The 18,055-nt window shown below is 38.4% G+C and overlaps 2 protein-coding genes across 6 annotated transcripts in view; both read right to left on the reverse strand.

Moving 5' to 3' along the window:
- The window catches only part of LOC145434617 (testis-expressed protein 9-like), a 65,571-nt gene that overhangs the window by 3,792 nt on the left and 43,724 nt on the right, over positions 1 to 18,055 (reverse strand). The gene's annotated exons all lie outside the window — the stretch shown is intronic.
- Positions 211 to 18,055, reverse strand: part of LOC145434612 (ciliogenesis and planar polarity effector 1-like) — a 57,736-nt gene continuing 39,891 nt past the window's right edge. For 4 of the 5 annotated variants that reach the window (XM_080311949.1, XM_080311951.1, XM_080311948.1 and 1 more), the window contains 13 exons: positions 17,915 to 18,036; positions 17,519 to 17,616; positions 15,646 to 15,808; positions 13,554 to 13,667; positions 12,551 to 12,622; positions 12,037 to 12,146; positions 11,264 to 11,400; positions 9,254 to 9,337; positions 6,769 to 6,856; positions 3,720 to 3,854; positions 3,524 to 3,655; positions 3,143 to 3,262; positions 211 to 1,667 (listed from right to left, as the gene is read on the reverse strand). In XM_080311949.1, the coding sequence (XP_080168075.1) occupies positions 1,514 to 1,667; positions 3,143 to 3,262; positions 3,524 to 3,655; positions 3,720 to 3,854; positions 6,769 to 6,856; positions 9,254 to 9,337; positions 11,264 to 11,400; positions 12,037 to 12,146; positions 12,551 to 12,622; positions 13,554 to 13,667; positions 15,646 to 15,808; positions 17,519 to 17,616; positions 17,915 to 18,036 (1,529 nt within the window). In that variant the 3' untranslated portion in view covers positions 211 to 1,513. Of the gene's footprint in view, positions 1,668 to 3,142; positions 3,263 to 3,523; positions 3,656 to 3,719; positions 3,855 to 6,768; positions 6,857 to 9,253; positions 9,338 to 10,722; positions 10,830 to 11,263; positions 11,401 to 12,036; positions 12,147 to 12,550; positions 12,623 to 13,553; positions 13,668 to 15,645; positions 15,809 to 17,518; positions 17,617 to 17,914; positions 18,037 to 18,055 lie in introns of those variants that run through there. The other variant, XM_080311950.1, reaches the window with a different exon arrangement.

An 18,055-nucleotide genomic window follows, 5' to 3' on the forward strand; every position in this document is an offset into this window, starting at 1 on the left:
CCTACACCAGATTCATGTATCTTCAATTCGGCAGTATGGACATGGTCAGCAATGTTGAAGAATTTTGTTTGGAGAGGTCACACCAATGTCCCTGACTCTATATTGTTGCAGTGTTTAAATATCAGTATCAGTGTTAATACCTATCCTGCGAATTAATTTACTATTAATGATAGGCCTAGTAATAGAAAACCTATGTGTAATGAAGCAGTATACAGAAGAGTATCGTATTTATTGCTGAATACATGTATGTATACAAATTTGCTCACACATTACGAATACACGAGACTGATAAGATGTACAGACTAGAAAAATTATTTCTATCAAAATACAGAGTTATGTGCGCAATAAATGAGTCTAATACTAATACCGGACATTGTGTATCGAGCTGGAATTAACAATCACAAAATCAAACACTATTTGCTATAACGAATCTAGGTTGTGCAATACAGAGTATGAAGTAATCGACCACACAGTATTAGAGAAACATAGAAAGGTATGTTGAATACTAAATAAGCTACTTGTAAACATATAAATGAATCAGTTGGTGCAAACAATGCTGACAGAATTTTATCACTAATACATATACGCAGAGCAACCATCAAATAGTTCTATTATAAAGTCAGAATCAATACCGCGCTAGGTAAAGTGTGAAATGCCAAGGAAAATTTCCAGTCCAATAATATTTAACCTAGTGTCAATATATGAATGAGCAAATGTAAACATTTTCATTAGAATAGACCTTTAAAGCTGAAACACCAGTATACAGAGATGAAGATAAACAGCACTTAATTGCTATCTACCAATATTACAGAAAGTATTTCGCTAAGTGCTAAGTAAGGCAAGATATATACAGTTACAAAAATATGAATTTTCCTGCAACAATGACACTTGACTTCAAATTGCAACAGTGGTTCACATGTTTTCAAACACAATAGCGGACTGTAATCTGACATCGAATAGGTGAAACTGAACAAGGGTAAGACAGTAGCCGAGAGAGACAGAAATTTCAATATTACGGGCCTTGTCGGAAGTGCAGTCACACACAATATTCCCTGAAATCACTGACTACTGATTTTTTCATAATCCATAGACGGACTAGCTCAAGGATTATAATTATTAACCTGGGGTTGATAACCCCTTAGGGCCCAAAGAGCAGTTTTAAGGGGTCCATGAAAGGTCAATGTCGAAGTCTCATTTTGAGCATATCGACGCCAAAAATAATAATGATTGCACTCCAACTGATAATCAGGCCATTTCTTTTAGTCCCCAGCACCCTAATTCCACGATGACAGGTTCACAGAACCACCGAAAAAGATTTAGGAGTCCATGCTCACAAAAGGAGAGAGAAAACCTCTGGACTAGCTGATATATGTTAGCTGTTAAGAAGCCTGTGTACCATTCACTTACATTTGCGTTTGCAGTGAGTGTGCCTATTTAAAAAATAGTTCCAGGAGTTGAACGTATAAGACACATTCTATACGCTGGTGTGATACAGGACTTGGATTACGTATGTTTAGTAATATCTTTTTGGCATGTGCGCCTCTGGCTGAAAAGAGACGTGGCTCGAAGACATGACAGATTGTCGCGCTGACGACCTATTGTCATTATCCTGCAGAAGTGCCATCGCTTTGTCCAAATTCGTCCACATGTGATCTGGGTTGGTCGTGCTAAAAAAAGCACAAGTTACGATACCAAGAACAGACTAGTAAAAAATAAGTGGATTTTCAAAATACAGAACCACAACTAGAACTATCGTACGGTACTCATTTTCAAAACTGTCAACTACAACTAGAACTAACCATGCATCTAACTAAAACACAAACAACTAACAACTGATAAAACTAATTAATTACTGACTTGCAAATGAGACGAGAAATACTGAAGATAGAATCTGTGTTTCAAGTTTGAAATGAGAGGGTCTCTAGACCCACCAAAACCCAGCCCTGGCTACGCCAGTGTAAATATTGATGACTTTGACCTAGCAATGATCGCACGAGCATCACACAACAGAACACAGATACCACCATTCACGCCACACAATGGCACATGTTTACGTGTTGTTAAAAAACTAATTTTTCTCAAAATGAGCAAGTAGAACTAGAACTGGAACTACTGACGATATCAAAATGAACAACAAGAACTATTCACTTTTGAAAATCCACAAATAGAACTAAACTACTGAAAAGACCAATAGTTAGTTGACAGTCATCTAACCAGATTGGTCTGTCCAAGAAAGTTCGACTCTCTCTTGGCTATTGCGGTTGGGTTTCAAATGCAATTTCAGCTGTTCAATAGCCGAAAATAATTTCCAAAAGTACGACAGAAGCCAAAGTTTGCCTACTGTAGCATTTTCAGTGAAACCGGGAATTACATTAGATTTATAATGAAAGCATGGAATCATTTCACAAATTAGATTACCGCCGATTTGCTGGAACTAGTTTAATTACACAACTATTTCAGACTTGTGACCGGGTCCCGAAATTGTCTTGCGCATTAGGGCTGTTCAAAAAAAACTTTTCCTTCAGATTTCACTTGCTACATGATAAAATTGTTAGATTGGTGAAGCAACGCTGCACACCAACTTTGGCTCAATTCCAACCACTAGAAGGGAAGATATTGCAATAGAAAGTTTGAATTTATCATTAAAAATAAAATTTAAAAAGTTTTCTGTCAACCCAATGAAGTTGTTAGGCTGTCAGTAGAGACTATGCACACCAAATTTGGCAAAATTCCAACCACAAGAAACGAAGTTACTGCATTAGAAGTATTTCCAATTCCATGATTTTAAAATAAATAATCAAAGTGTTGGTCACCTTAAATACTATTTTATTCCAATCCAAATTTTTCTACTGCAATATCTTCGCTTCTAGTGGTTGGAATTGAGCCAAATTTGGTGTACATCATCTCTACTGACAGCCTAACAATTTCATGAGGTTAACGGAAAAACTTTGAATTTTTAGTTATATTTTTGATGATAAATTCAAACTTTCTACTGCAATATTTTCGCTTCTACTGGTTGGAATTGAGCCGAAGTTGGTGTGCAGTGTTGTTTTAACCAACCTAACAATTTCCTCACATAGACAGTGAAATCTGAAGAAAAATTTCTTTTTTAAACAGCCCTGTTGCGCATACAAATATTCACCCGAAATATCCCGGCGGAAGGTTTTCTTTGGCTTGGCCCGGTCTATACACGTCCTTGAGTTCTTCGAGTAAAGACATGGCGTTCATCGTCCAATTGTCCTTCGGTTTTGCTTTAGTGGAGCTGAATACGCAAACGCAGACAATCAGCACACAAAATTTGAACATTCATTCACGCCACAAACATAGGTGATTACAATTTACGTCTTGTAGTCTGCTATCAACTCGAGCGGGTATTCTTTGAGACTACTCTCAATTGTACTTCTTTAGGTAAAACTAATTACTATTAGACCTTACGAGTAAATATCGTAAGTAGACAACAAAACCTACTTTAGTGGGATTTTGTTACTGACCCCCTCTGTAAGATCTGCATTCTTTGAAATACCTTAGTTTTTCAGACTTTGCTTGCTTATGCGTAGGATATTTTCCTTGTTTTACTTGATTATGGTCGGTTTTGATCTCATTCAGCAAACCCATCGCGTCATCGATCCTGGCATCTACGTCGGCATCTAGTTTTCTGGGATGAATTAAATTATTTCCGTGAAATCCATTGGCACAGAAAGGAAGCTTGGCCTGAGTACTTTGATTTTTTCTTGTTGAGTTCAAGTTGCTTTGACGTCATCCTTGGCGTTTTGGGTGGGATATTCGGTTTCTCAGACTGGAGTTCGTGGAGCGGCTGCATCGCATCGCGCATTCTTTCGTCAACGTTGTCCGGGCTGCGAGAATTAGTAGAAATTTTAAAAAATATCAAAATTTAAATATTAAATTTATGAATATTTGGAACCAGCTTGAAAATATACCGCAACGATGGGTGTTGAAATGATTCTTTCCAAAACATACTCTTAGAGGTACAGAAGCACAATACACCATTGAATAACTCAGTTTGTGCGCATGACTCGACCAAGTCACGGGCCTGTGACCCGGCAAATTCTATATGGCTTATTCAAGACTCGTATATCGGGACCAACAATTGAAAAATAATCTTGGAAACAATCATTTATCTGTTTGGAGTGAGAAAAATGAGCACGTTATGAATCAGAGGCCCTTGATATCCGCCAAGAATTGACCAGAAGTGAGTGGAATCTGACTTGGACTCGGTGGTGAAATGAAAATGACTCAAATTCCAAAGTATAAAAGTCAAATTGACATGTGACTTGGAAACATTTGACATGGTTACAACCAGGGCTTTGGAGCAGCCATAAATTTGCATTGCTCCAGCTCCGGAGCTTCCTTCTATCATACAGTAGCTCCGGCTCCAGCGCCGTATTATTACCACTGCTCCGGCTCTGAAAACTAACGAAGGTGTCTGTCTATATCAGTGGCGGGCAGCCCGCGGCCTGCGAGCCATATGTGGCCCGCAATAAGGTTTTGAGTAGCCCGCGAGCTAATTTCCCATTATATTATCGAACTTCCCTGTTATATTATCGAAATTGAATTGCTCAGATTGTGAACTTGCAAGACCAACCAAAAATATAATTAGTATGGCCGCGACACTTGGGATGTTGATGACTACAATATCAGTTCCGACGCATTGACAGATCCAGGGTCCAGTCACATTTTTAGAAAATCGTCTTACTTTACAATAAACTAAAAAAGTAGTAAAATAATTCTTCACGCATCGCGTGTTTAATTGTCACGCGATGTCTTTCTTTGTAGCCTACCCCCACCGGTAAATGAAAAAACGTCTTACTTAGCCGATTGAGAATTATATTCGCAATTACGAGAAAAAGTCTTTTCGCGTTTGCGCTCGCAGAAAGATCGTCGACGATGAAATGTTGGCACAAAATGATTTTCGTATATTAGCGGAAATCTTCGATATCGATATTTTCAGATGCCGAATAGTCCTGCCTTTGCAAACTGAGCCCAGCGGGCGGTATACAGTCGACCCGCAATATACACAAGTAAAAATAATATTAACTTTGAAAATTTACGCGCCTGGCGCGGTTAGTGGGCAGCGCACTCGTTCGTCAATTTCATGTGGCCCTTCAGCCGAAAAGGTTGGCTACCACTTGTCTATATAGACTATAGACTACTAATTTACCCGTAGGTTAATTATCTATGGTAATCTAGAGTCTGTCAGCCGTCAGTAACATCGGATGCATGAAGACATAGGTGCCGCCGTGCCGGCTTGTGACGACATAATGAATATTTGTCAATAGTCGATATCATAGTTGCACTAGAAAATACTTTACTCCGTGCCATTGCTGTTGTATAGCATTCAAATTCTGATGCGACACTGGCACTGTACTCGTTAACATTAAGCCATACAGCTCAATCCAATCTTTAAATATCCTATTATTATTGAACTGCAACTGTAGTAAGAGCAATATGGGCGGATATAACGACGTGATCAATAGAAATTCGATTTGTACCAAATGGCCAATGGTTTGACGTTCGATATTGGTGCACTCGTTACCAGTCCATCCGGTGTCGGTCAAGTCTATCAGAACATAATATTTTCCCGTGAAGACGAATCGAATAATCGAATTAAACACTGTGCCATGCACTTTGCGCCATGCACATAACTAATTAAACCATGCAGTAGGCACATTGCACATCTACAAGTCACAGTGCGCGATAATCCAGGAATACTAGAGTATCAAGCAGACATCAAGAATGAATTTACGAAACAGATGATTACAAATTGGAAATCGCGTATCAAATCAGTAATTTGTCTCCAACATAAAATACCATGGGGTTTTCGGCTACTCTTCTGCCATCCCCTACTTACGCTCAAAAATCCTTACTGGAGTGAATGACGATGATGTGTAGTAATGAATTCCAATTAGCACGCATAATTGCATACTCAATAACACTGTCCAATTTCGCGTCCCGATTGAAGAACTATCACGAAAGAACAAGTATTTGCTCATCCGTTTCATAGCAACGATGAGATGGAATTTCTCGGCTCGTGCTCGTCATATCGACATGTGCAACGAAATCACGTTTTTATCCTCTATCATTTCGCTTAATACATAGTGAGCATTATTTTCGAACCGTATACCAACAAGGTTATTCTGATGATGAAATTGCGGGTATGCCGAATACCCACAATATTCATAGGTATATCTAGCATACCGAGGTTCGGCACTCATGTATGAAAATTGAACATTGAACATATGACTGCTCTGCTGTTAAATCCCCAGGAACATGGATAGTCGGAAAAGATAGCGCCAAAGAGGAAACGACTCTTGATTTCGCGAAGGTCTGCTGTTGAATTATGTGAACTCAGCAGATATGGTTGTTGCATATATAAGCATCTTATGAAATACGTCGGTGCCGGAGCTACCCCTCAAATAACTGGCTCCAGCTCCGGCTCCGGTAAAAATCCACGGCTCCGGGCTCCGGCTCCAAAGCCCTAACTAATATTCCCACTAAGCACACAAAAGTCTGTGCAGTGCACAAAAAAGCTGAAATGATGACCTTTTTTCAGTCTTTATGCGCAGATGTCCAAGGGACCGCGCATGGAGTTGGTGAGTGAGCGCGGACTCGTGAAAAATGAGAGGGAACATTGGTTATAACCCCGAATCTCAGTGGCGAGGATGTCTGTCATTACTAGACTGGTATCATTGTCATGAATGTCACCAGCCCTATTTAGAATATATTATAAATCGCCCTCAAGATACTAACATAGAATTATCAGTTTCAGCTTCCGAGAGCAGCGAACCGTTCACCATCGCTTCCAATTCGTTCCACGATAAAGAACTCAACAGTGAACCTGCGGAAAGAAAAGCAAACATTGTGGTTTTGACAAACGCCTTCATTTTTATTGTAAGCCAGTAAATTTGTGTATCACTGCTATGAGCGTACCATTATCTCAATTCGGAGACAAGGATAACAGATATGAATAACGATTCGTGTGACATTTTTCACATTGTCACATCACCAAAAAAAATGACTAGATATAAAATCGGCTCAGTCGTACCATAAAGTTTAAAAATTCAATCTACTTGTTATTTTTACACACAGAAGACTCTTTTAAACCAAAATACAGCAACAGCACTATATTATGGGTAGTAAATTTATCATAGTTACAGACTTTCACGGATATCATGTACATAAATAAACCCCAGTCATGTATGTAAGTATTTACCTAGATAATCAAATAACATGGCAATAATTCAATCAGTTTTACGTCAACCACCTATTGTAAATTTGAAATAATCAGTTGGAATATAACATTATTGAAGTATTTTTAATCACAATTGTTTTTTGTACGATTTTCGCTTGTAAGCTATTATTCAGTGCAGCTTCTCAAAAGGTTCCGGCAATGGTCTGACATAATATGTTCAATTGTTCATCTCATCTGCCCTGATATCTTTCTTTTGTTGTTCTGATGTCTCGGTAGAACCTCTACCCTTGCTAATCAACAAGGAAATCAGGAAATATATGAAGATGACTGAACAGGAAGAGAACTTTTATGCTCATGTTTGTGCTCAAGTTTTCGATATGCAGATACGAATTTTTGGACCAACTGTTTGTAGTTGGGTGCTTTGTTATTATCTAAAAAGTTTTATTTACTACATCTCAGGAGAAATTACATGCAGTGAATGCAATTTTACAGCTTTCTACTCCTCTTTAATCTTGGTAGAATGACCAATAGATACAGGAGAAGATGTATTTCCGTTGTGCAAAAGTACTATTTTTAGGCTTGACAAACCACAAATATTTCACATCATGTCATGTTAATATTGATAGAATGACTGAAAATGACATGAGGGTTCTTCATAGTAAATTAACTATTTGTGCGCGGTATAAAATTAGAAAAAACGAAGATTTTCTTTCAATCAAGTGAAATATTTAAGGGTAAATACAGTAATTTTGGGCTTTTTAGGGGTATAAATATCTTCTGACAAAGAGCCAATCTGACAAAACTAATGTGATATTCGTAATCAGCAACCTCAATAACCCCTGAAACGGCTCTCAGATGGTCTGCCTAAAAGATTTTTTTCATTTTGTTGGCCAGTGTGTAATACATTGTAGCAAACTACAGAATCACGCAGGCTTATCCAGGGCAGGGGGAAGTACGGCGATCCCTGTTGACAGATGCGAATTAAATTATGTAATAACTAGGGCTATTTTTTTGACATGTCAAAAAGTCAAAATTATGTCAAAATTGTAGCGTTAAGTCAAAAAATGTCAAAATTATTTTACAAAGTCAAAATTTTTTTGCAACCTGCATTTTGATTGGATCGTAGATTTTGCAGTGTCGGTGAACTTATCATTTGACATTTTACAGCTTGTAGCCTACCGTTGCAGACGGCACATCGTCTGCTCATTGTGAAGCATAAACATTCAAATGAAACAAATAGGTTGTCATGGTGTTATGGTCAACGTACCGCAATATCCCAACTGAAGCAAGACTGCGTGGACATAGCATGGTTCTTATGTCAAGAAGCACATGATGAAAAATTGTGATGTAGACACCATTGCAAGAATGAAGCAACACGGTTTGTCACCAGCAGTGTACGCACAACTTGAGTGTTGTCAGCCAACAACTGCTGCTGTTGAACGTTCTTTCTCCATTATTGGCAAGCTACTTCGTAAGGACAGACACTTTCTACTCGAGATTGTAGGAAAGTACCTTTCGTTGTACTACAACCAATTTTCATTATTTCTACCATAATACGTGATGTAACTACTGGGATTCTTCGTAGCGCCAGATTTCATTAAAATAAAGTTTTTTCATGTAGAAATTTGTCAGTTTTTGAGTCAAAATAGTTTTTTCAGGCCACACTGCTTTGTAAGGACAGACAGTTCCAACCTGAAATGAAGATAAGAAGTATAATTCTAGCATTATGAGGGAAAATACCTAATTTGCATACGTTAGGTCAAAATTTGGTCAAAATTAATTTTTTTAGGTCAAAAAATGTCAAAATTTTATATTTTTAGATCAAAATCCTCTTTTTTTAGGTAAAAAAAATCGCCCTAGTAATAACACCTAGCCGATTGTAGCAAATTGCAGATTCATACAGGCTCACAGAGGACTGCTACGTATTGAATTGAAAATTTACAGAAATGTGTAAGGTTCCCAATGAGCAGTTTCAGCAGTATGAAACTAGAAATGGCTGATTTTGGTAAGCAGATACTCAAACTGGTTGGCTAATTCACTTACCTTCGTCTAATCTATGTGTGCTGGAAGTCGGTGTGAGAAGTCTCTCCGAATGTCTGTCTTCCTCCACGATTGAGGGTCCATATTCTGGCACATACAAATATTAACATCATTTTTTTAAGCTATATATTACCACCCCTTTACTTATACATTTACTTTACTATTAGACTGCTTTCGAAGCGAATTTACTGGAGCATAGTAAGTTTCAATTAGACCGTTTTACAGGTGAATTTGACATTATGGTCAATTGGTGTTCTCAGGTTGGTAATAATGACTTGAGTCTTGACTCGAATCCCCATTTTGATTGACTCGACTTGACTGGAGTCGTTTTCTCAAAAATGGAAAATGACTTGACTTGCACTAGGTCTAAATAGGCCCAGAAAATGTCTTAGATCTGTTTGAAAAAAGACGTTAACCCTTTGCGACCGGCGGACCAGTATACTGGACCGCGATTGTTTAACACGGAGGAGTCGTTATTTATTCTAAGATAGCTCGACCTGCATTACTTTCTAAACTGTAACAATCGATTTATATGGATAGCTATTATGAATACGCATACATAAGACCATGTACATTGTACAACCTATTATATCAATGTATATCCTGCTTGAGGTGCAGATTGAACACGCAAAAACGTTTCCCGCAAAATTGAATTTGTAATGATGTTCGCGTGAATGAACGCCTGGAATACAAACCATTGTATCTTCCGTTCTAGACGTCATATAACCAATTACAGTTATCTTCTATGACTTGTTGTTGGTCATACTATTCTATGAAAGTCATTATATCAAATCGACGCGAAAGAAAGCAATACCTTATTACGTGAAAATCATGGCTGCGTAAGTTCATCCGACTCGTTGCGGCTTCAAACAGATGTACAATTGCTTCAGGCAATTGCAAATTGTACATATGGTTGGCCATTATCCTGGCATATTCATCAATATCCCTATCATGGGGTTTAGTATTGTATAACGAAGCCGACACCAGCCCTAACACTACACAAATAAGCGTGAGAGTTAGGCTGTTTTGGTACCAGAGCCTGTAATAACAACATCATATAGAGGCAGTTATATATCTGTTTAGATGGCACACGAAGTTACTGTTGGCTTCTATGACTACTGATGGTCATACATGGAACATTAGCCGTGTAGAATACAGTTCAAATTGATGTGAAATAAAGCAATAATGTATCACATGAAATGACTTCTCGAGCGTATATGGGAACTGGGCAGTGTCGAATAAGGATAAGCCAATATGTGTATACTTACGAATCCGTTATGCAGTTGCAAGTTACATATAACAAGCCACTGGGGTTGATACCACTTCAATAGCATGGAGATATATAAAATAGTTACTATGTTATGTAGAATTGGATGTGAATTGCCTTCCGCGAGATTACGCGATTAAGTAATCGATTACTCATCGGTGGCTGCCGCGTGACTCATGCTTATCATGTCTACCTTTCCAAGATCGAAGCGCTAGAGTAGCGTGTAACGTCTCGTTGGAACGTAGAGATTCATGCGGAACTCAATCAGGTGTTCATATATCAAGAGAGGGCCTAAGTATGACGTCAGGATATCTAGAAGAACAAAATTATAATTTATTTTCAAGAAATCGAGAACATTTTCTCGCACACCGCTATTCCCTCAGGCGTCTGAGCCGTAAGAGTATCTTGGACCGCTAGGCGGCTACTTCAGGTTTACGGCAATATATTGGGCGTCAATTTAAGACATATGGATGACATTTTATCGTCTTTTTTGTGGATGCAGTAAAATTTTGGTCAGTAGGCCGGCCGATTACAAAGGGTTAAGAGTGAGAAAAGAAATGAGTATTACAATTCGGAAGCTTTCGATATCATGACTATTTTGACCAAAGACTACCCATTAAAATGATTCAAACGGATTGGAAATCAATTTGTATTGAGAATCCGCAAAAATTCAGCGTAGAACCGCAAATGAGGGCCTACATCACACCTTTGTTTAAACTGGCTTTCGAAACACATGATCTACACACCTGCCAAGCTGAACGCTTCGTCAATCCTTCTTCTGTATCGCGACAACTCTTCCAGGCCCCGACTCTGAGTAGATCTCGGGCTTCTAGCGGGACTTTGACGCTTTTCCACGTCATATGTGCGTGCCATATCCATACCCCTTGTGTTTAAAAAGACAAATGGTAATTTTACGGGCTAATCTATGTAAGATCTAAGGTCGAATTTGGCCTATGCTTAGTAGCATTCGATGTATGTTCAATAGGGCTCTTCAAAAATGACTTTTTTCTCAAATTGTACTAACTACTTGATAAAATTGTTGGGTTACCTAATTTAAGCCTACACACCAAATTTGGTTCAGTTCCAGCCAGTAACCGCATTGCTACAGAAGAAATTTTGAAATAAATAAACAAATATATCAAAATTCTTTCTGTTCACCCCATGAAAGTGTTAGCTTGTCTATGGAAATGATGTCCACCAAATTTGGCTCAATTCCAACCAGCGGAAGCAGAGTTTGTGGCTATATCGATGCGCTGTACCTCCTGACCCACACTTAATTACTAGAGGCACACCTAGATATATATAATTTGCGAAGAATATGGTTCTGTGTCGCGCGGCACAATAGCAATTTCGGTCATTTCTGTAAAAATCAAAATAGATACGAAAAATATCTATTACTGTGTCAATAGAATGGTAGAATTAGCAACAAATTACCGGAGTGCATGTAAATGAAAACTGACAATGGCAATTATATAGAGGTAGGCAAATTTTCCATAAAGACTGAAGTCTCCCAACTCACCCGATAAGATCCGATGGGGGTAGATAGGTCTGAAAACCGCCAACGGAATCTTCAGTTCCCGACATAGCAGGGCTGGGCAGACCGGTAGGTGTCGTGGACCTTCTCATATTCTACATGCACATAACAAAATGTCAGACTTGATATCTTGCACCAAAAAAACATGCTGACTACAGTTGTTGTGAGCTTTACCAAAGCTGCATTGATCAAAGACCAAATCCCAATTTGATAAAAATTCTTCATTAAATGAATTGACTATGAACTGTGATGTAATAATCATTGCTAACCATTGCTTTTCATTGGCTAGAAAATTTATTGAAATGAACTCGGATATTTTCAGCTGACACTCGACAGGGGCAATCGACAGCAACTAGTAGAGAATAATCGCATCTCAACATTCGCTCTCAGATTTATTTACATATCAACATACTATTCCATAATGTTAAATCATCATAAGTCACAGAATGCAAGTGATGCATTGACAAAGGTCACAAACTTAGTATTTTATCGACCTTACCTGAGCCATGGACGGTGCAAAATGCACTGCAGGTGAGCTAGACGCTGTACGCTCAACTGGTTCGTTGTAGACCTGTAATGCAAAAAATCAATTGCACCAATCAATATGCCCGAGCACAAAATTACAGGGGATAATAGTGACAGATAAATTGCAGGTGTCAGAAAACATTCCGCGCATATCAGGAATGATGGGAATCATGCTGTCTGTGGGCAAACCACGGACATATTATTGCGAAAATGCTAACATATAACAATAAAACACACTGAAAAAAATGTAGTAGGCCTAGGCTATAGCACAGACATCTGGGGTAATTGTAACAGGTAAAAATGATGATTCGAGATGAGAGACGCTCCCTCATTATCAACTAGAACCATTGCACAGCTGAAAAATATCCCATTAAACTTGAATAACTTATTGACTGACACGGTCAGTAATTTAAAACATGTAATTGATTTTACAGTTAAATCACGACGATGTACACAATGGTTGACAATTACCTAAACACGGTAAATATCTTTCTGCTACTAAATTAATCAATTGACTTGTGTTGTTGATAGAAGTAATGAATACGTGATGCAAATCACATTTGTTGTTGGGAGAACCATCATATGATTTTAATATTTTATAATAATAATAATAACACTGTGGAATCTTTCCAACCTCTATTGATCGTATCACAGCATCTAAAACACGTAGTAGTAAGCATATCTGTGAACACGTGATCAACCCACAACATTGCCACAAAGTAGAACGAAATAGGTATGGTGAGGAAATGTCAAGATATTTTAATGTAACATAGGTCAGGTATCAAGGCTACCACAATGGAAAACAGTATCGAGACTATAATAAGTTGATGAATTGTCTCTTAGCGACAAGGTGCTTATAATTTCGGTATTGGAAAAAACCCATCTCTAATTAATCGACGGGAATCTTTGGAATAAACACTTGATTTAGATTCAAGTACTCGTACCATTGTGCTCAGCCCTAGTCTGAATTAACATACTGGTATTCTAGAGTGCAATTCCTTATGCATTTCGCCGACTGCCGCGATCTCGCTTGACATGTGATCCATCGCTGACTCGAATCTGCTTCTGACAAGGTTTTGCACGGTAGGTATCTGCACAAGGGTGTAAGAGGTGAAGTTATGTCACAAATTGAGATTGTGAAGAGCAATCATAAACACTTGAAACAGCACTTGAAATATGTATTGTCGGATTTAACTTTCGTCAAAGGGAAAGTTTTACGATACCGGAGGTTAATAAAATTTCAGTAAGCAGCCAGTAATTACAATAATGCCATGTTCTCTCTGATTCCTGAATATCTGAGTTTCATTGATCTCTGTGGTTATTGAATGGCGTTCACTGAGCCAGTCTCAGGCGTCCTAGAGGTGAAGTAACACACCCGAGTCATAAAGCAAAGACTCCACTGAGACACAGCAAATATTCAAAGAGCTTCTTGGAGGTACAGAACTTCATTATATAATTGAACAGTATATTCATATTGAAATGAACCCGAATATTTTCAGCTGACACTCGTCAGGGGTAATCGTCAGCAACTAGTAGAGAATTTTCAAAAGAACATGGTATATCAACAATCGTATCACAAAATATGACGTCACCAGCATGAAAGAGAGAGCATTCAATATACTATTTTTAGGTGGTACACGAACTCCTTTTGTTGACAGAGTTTTGGTTGGTGTATTTTGATAAAAGTCGACTCCAAGGCACACAAGCGGAATTGTGAACGACCTCGCCCAACGATTCGAAATCGGTCGTCTCGATAATTATTCGCGCACATCGGATTATCTAACAGATGTTTGCCGATGTCAGAATTAATGGCCTCTGATCGATCTTTCGAAAATATTCAATGATAATTAATCTTTACGTTTTGTGTGAAAATCATGATTTATTGGTTTTGTAAATTTGACACTATTGTTGATGTACAATTCTTTTGTGCATCAGTATTAGGGTTGAAAAGTATATTCATAGTGAAATAGACCCGACTATTTTCGGCTGACACTCGTCAGGAGTAATTGTCAGCACCAAGCAGAGAATTGGAAAGGACATTGTACATCAACAATTGTACCACAAAATATGGCGTCACCAGCGTGAAATTTCAAATAAGAGAGCGTTTAATGTACCCTTTTTTGATGGTACACGGACTCGTTTTATTGATACAGCTTTGAATATACTATTCAATAGTATATTGAAGTTCTGCACCTCTAAGAAGTTCTGTACCTTCAAAAGGAACTGTTTTCTACGGATTCCGGGGATTCACTGATTGAATTCCTAGGTTGTATACACAAAATTTGACTCCATTCCAACCGGTAGACGCAGAGCCAATTGAAATTTTTGAATTTAGTTTCAAATTTAACTTTAACCCCATGAAATTGTGACGTCGCCTAAGAGAACGATGACTGAATTTTTTTCTTACTTTCAGTCGGTAGAAGCGATTGTGTTGCGGTTGAAAGTTTTGGATTTGCAAAAATAGCATTGATGGTGGCTAATCCAAGAAGTAGTATTGAAAACTTTGCTTCTACTGGTCGGAATCGCGTCAAATTTGTTGCACATTGTTTTTACAGACAACTTATCAATTTCATGGGCGATTAGGTCGGCGGTAGTTTGAGGTTAAGGGTCTGTAACGGACACGAACAACTGTTTTCACAGACAACCGTTGGTGACAACTTACAAAATGACAGGATGCATCTTGGCGACAGCACAAAATGACTGATAGCACTATTAACAGGTGCAATTTCCGAAAATATATCTATTTATCGTGATATCGGGCTATCTGACTGATTGAAGTGCTGCAAATCACAACACGACTATACTATTCAACTTCCTAATATCAAAAATGATGCGATGGAATAATTGATGCACAGCAGTCCAAAATCAACCATCTACTTCACAAAAGCTCAAGCTTACAAAACAGTTTTGTGACAGAAATTGTTGATAGAAATGGGAGGGTTAAATTTATGATAGATTGAGTAACTAGTGATAGCAGACAGAATTGATTTAAGTGCAAGCGCTTTGTTATGGACAATTTTTGGTGTCGAACAATACCAAGAAAAACGATCATTGTTAAATGGGAAATACCTTCATTTCCTCTTCCAACTGTTGCATTCGAGTGATTTCATGCGCCTTCAATTCCTTGACAGGTACCCGGTCCAGATCCTGCACCCTGTTTCTTTCCGGGTCCAGGAACTTTTCCACAAATTGCTCGTGGACGCCGTGACGATCCAAGCGGCTCGGAATTTGCCTGTGATCAAATAACACTGCCGAAAAAGGTTCACTACAAAAATTTTAGGAAGATACTCTTGGAAACGCAGAACTTCGATATACAATTGAATGATACATTCGTGTTGAAATGAACCCGACTACTTTCGACTGACACTGATCAGAGGTAATCGTCAGCAATTAGTACAGAATTATAATATACAAAGTTATTTTAAATTGTCTAATAGTCGCTGACGATTACCTCAGACAAGTGTCAGTCGAAAATATTTGGTATATTACAATATGAATAAGCCAGGGTTGTAACCAGGTCCCGAAACTCCGAGTCACAAGTCGATCTTCCTTTTATAGTTTTGACTCGAGTCATTTTCAATTCACTACCGAGTCAAGTCCGAGTTCAAGTCAGCGAGAAGAGGTTCGAGTCTGAGTCCAAGTCATTGTGTTGACTGATCAGTTTACAGTTAAATTCTCGTTAAACCCCCTTTTTATAACTCTGTTTGGTGATATCGAATAGTTCGCATTGATAATATGCTAATTTTCCTCACTTTCAGCAGTTTCTGGTCGCATTTTTAAGTACCAGTAACAATAGACAAAATCCCAATTGTGTGGTTACTTTACTATTCTTCGAAATTACAATGAAATGTCGGTCTTGGCCGTCTGCGTCTCAAGTCATATGAATTGGTCCAAGTCATGCGCAATGACTTGAGTCCATGTCGAGTCAACACACAGATTGACTCGAGTTGAGTCATTTCCATATCTTGAGAAAATGATTCGAGTCGAGTCATCAGAAATTCGTGACTCGAGTCATTACAATCCTGTCGTTAGCTATAAAAATGCACAATTTTAGGATTGATGCCCTAAAAACTGTTGATAAAAAAGGATTACCGTAAACCGGGGTAACTTTGGACAATTTTCAACAATTCCGCTCTGTATCTTGGAAATGCTGGGGTGTAGGGGAGGCAAGTTTTGTGTTTTTCATGGGTCATGGAGCAAAGATTAGAATTACCTAATCCAAAATCTTCATGGTCATGAATAAGTACCTTATTTTCGTAAATTATCCGTGTCCAAAGTTACCCCTGCATCAGGCCGGTCATAATGACTATAGTTGACGATACACTTTGACACAGATGAAGCAGCCACTTTCCGGAGCTCTCAATATCACATTTTCTACTGTCCAAAGTTGCCCCATTCTGATAAAATTTGACGGGGCAACTTTGGACATCACATTTTCTTGTATTGATCTAAGAGTGAGCCCACTGAGATTTTTGCCATGGATTAAGACTACTTAGAGGTATCTGCTGCCAAGTTTTGAATCTATGAATCACATGCTATCTATGTTTGGTTGTAAGAAGTTTAATGGCCATCAGTTTTGATGAAATTGACCCCCGCCATTAATTTATCAATGTTGGGTCAAGTTTAACTGGCAGTGAAATGAATCCATCTTTTATTGAAACTACTTGTGGTACTCATGCCTCATGAAAAAGAATTGGACATCCAGCGGCAACCATTTTCCATCAATAACCATTTAAATCTTTTACTGCTTAGTGTCCAAAGTTACCCTTAAGTCCAAAGTTACCCCGGTTTACGGTATGTCCGGAACCTATATACTTGATGTTGTCTGGCTTAAATCAGAAATGCTATTCAATCCAAGTGATTCAGCATTTCGGGATTTTGAAAAACCGAGTGGGATATGTATTACCGGAGATGGCACTTGGATAAATATACTTTGACTTACCTAGGAGGTCTGTGTTCAAGCATCTCGATAGGCCCAACGCCAGTGTCGACACGATTGTCGACATCTTCCGTCTGTTGCCCTGCCTCTCTCCACATCAGCTGGAACATCACAAAACATAATGTCGCTCACAGACCATGGATATATTATAGCTCAAGATTATCGTACAAACTATCAATCTATTTAGCTGACGATAAACAAACTACTGATTTTTTCAGTAGTTCCAGTTTAGGTGCGCATTTTGGAAAGCGGGTAGTTCAGTTCCAGTTCTAGTTCTTTTTAAAATGCAATTAGTTTTAGTACCAGTTACGTGTTTTGAAAAGTAAGTCGATCTACCACTATTTCCAGGGTCGAAGCGTGGTCTTACTTGTCAAGGCAACTTCAGTCAAATCCTCCTACCTTTTCGTGGTCTACGATGGTTTTGTAGTGTGCTAGCACGCTGTTTCTGATGTTCACTGCGTCTTCGTCCATTAACACTGTTGGTATCAATTCTTTCGGGATCTCGATTTTTTCCTCAGGCTCTGCAAAAAATAGATTTGA

Source organism: Botryllus schlosseri, chromosome 2, assembly GCF_051294905.1.
Source record: "Botryllus schlosseri isolate E-star chromosome 2, Bs_hap1, whole genome shotgun sequence".
Classification (NCBI taxonomy): domain Eukaryota; kingdom Metazoa; phylum Chordata; class Ascidiacea; order Stolidobranchia; family Styelidae; genus Botryllus; species Botryllus schlosseri.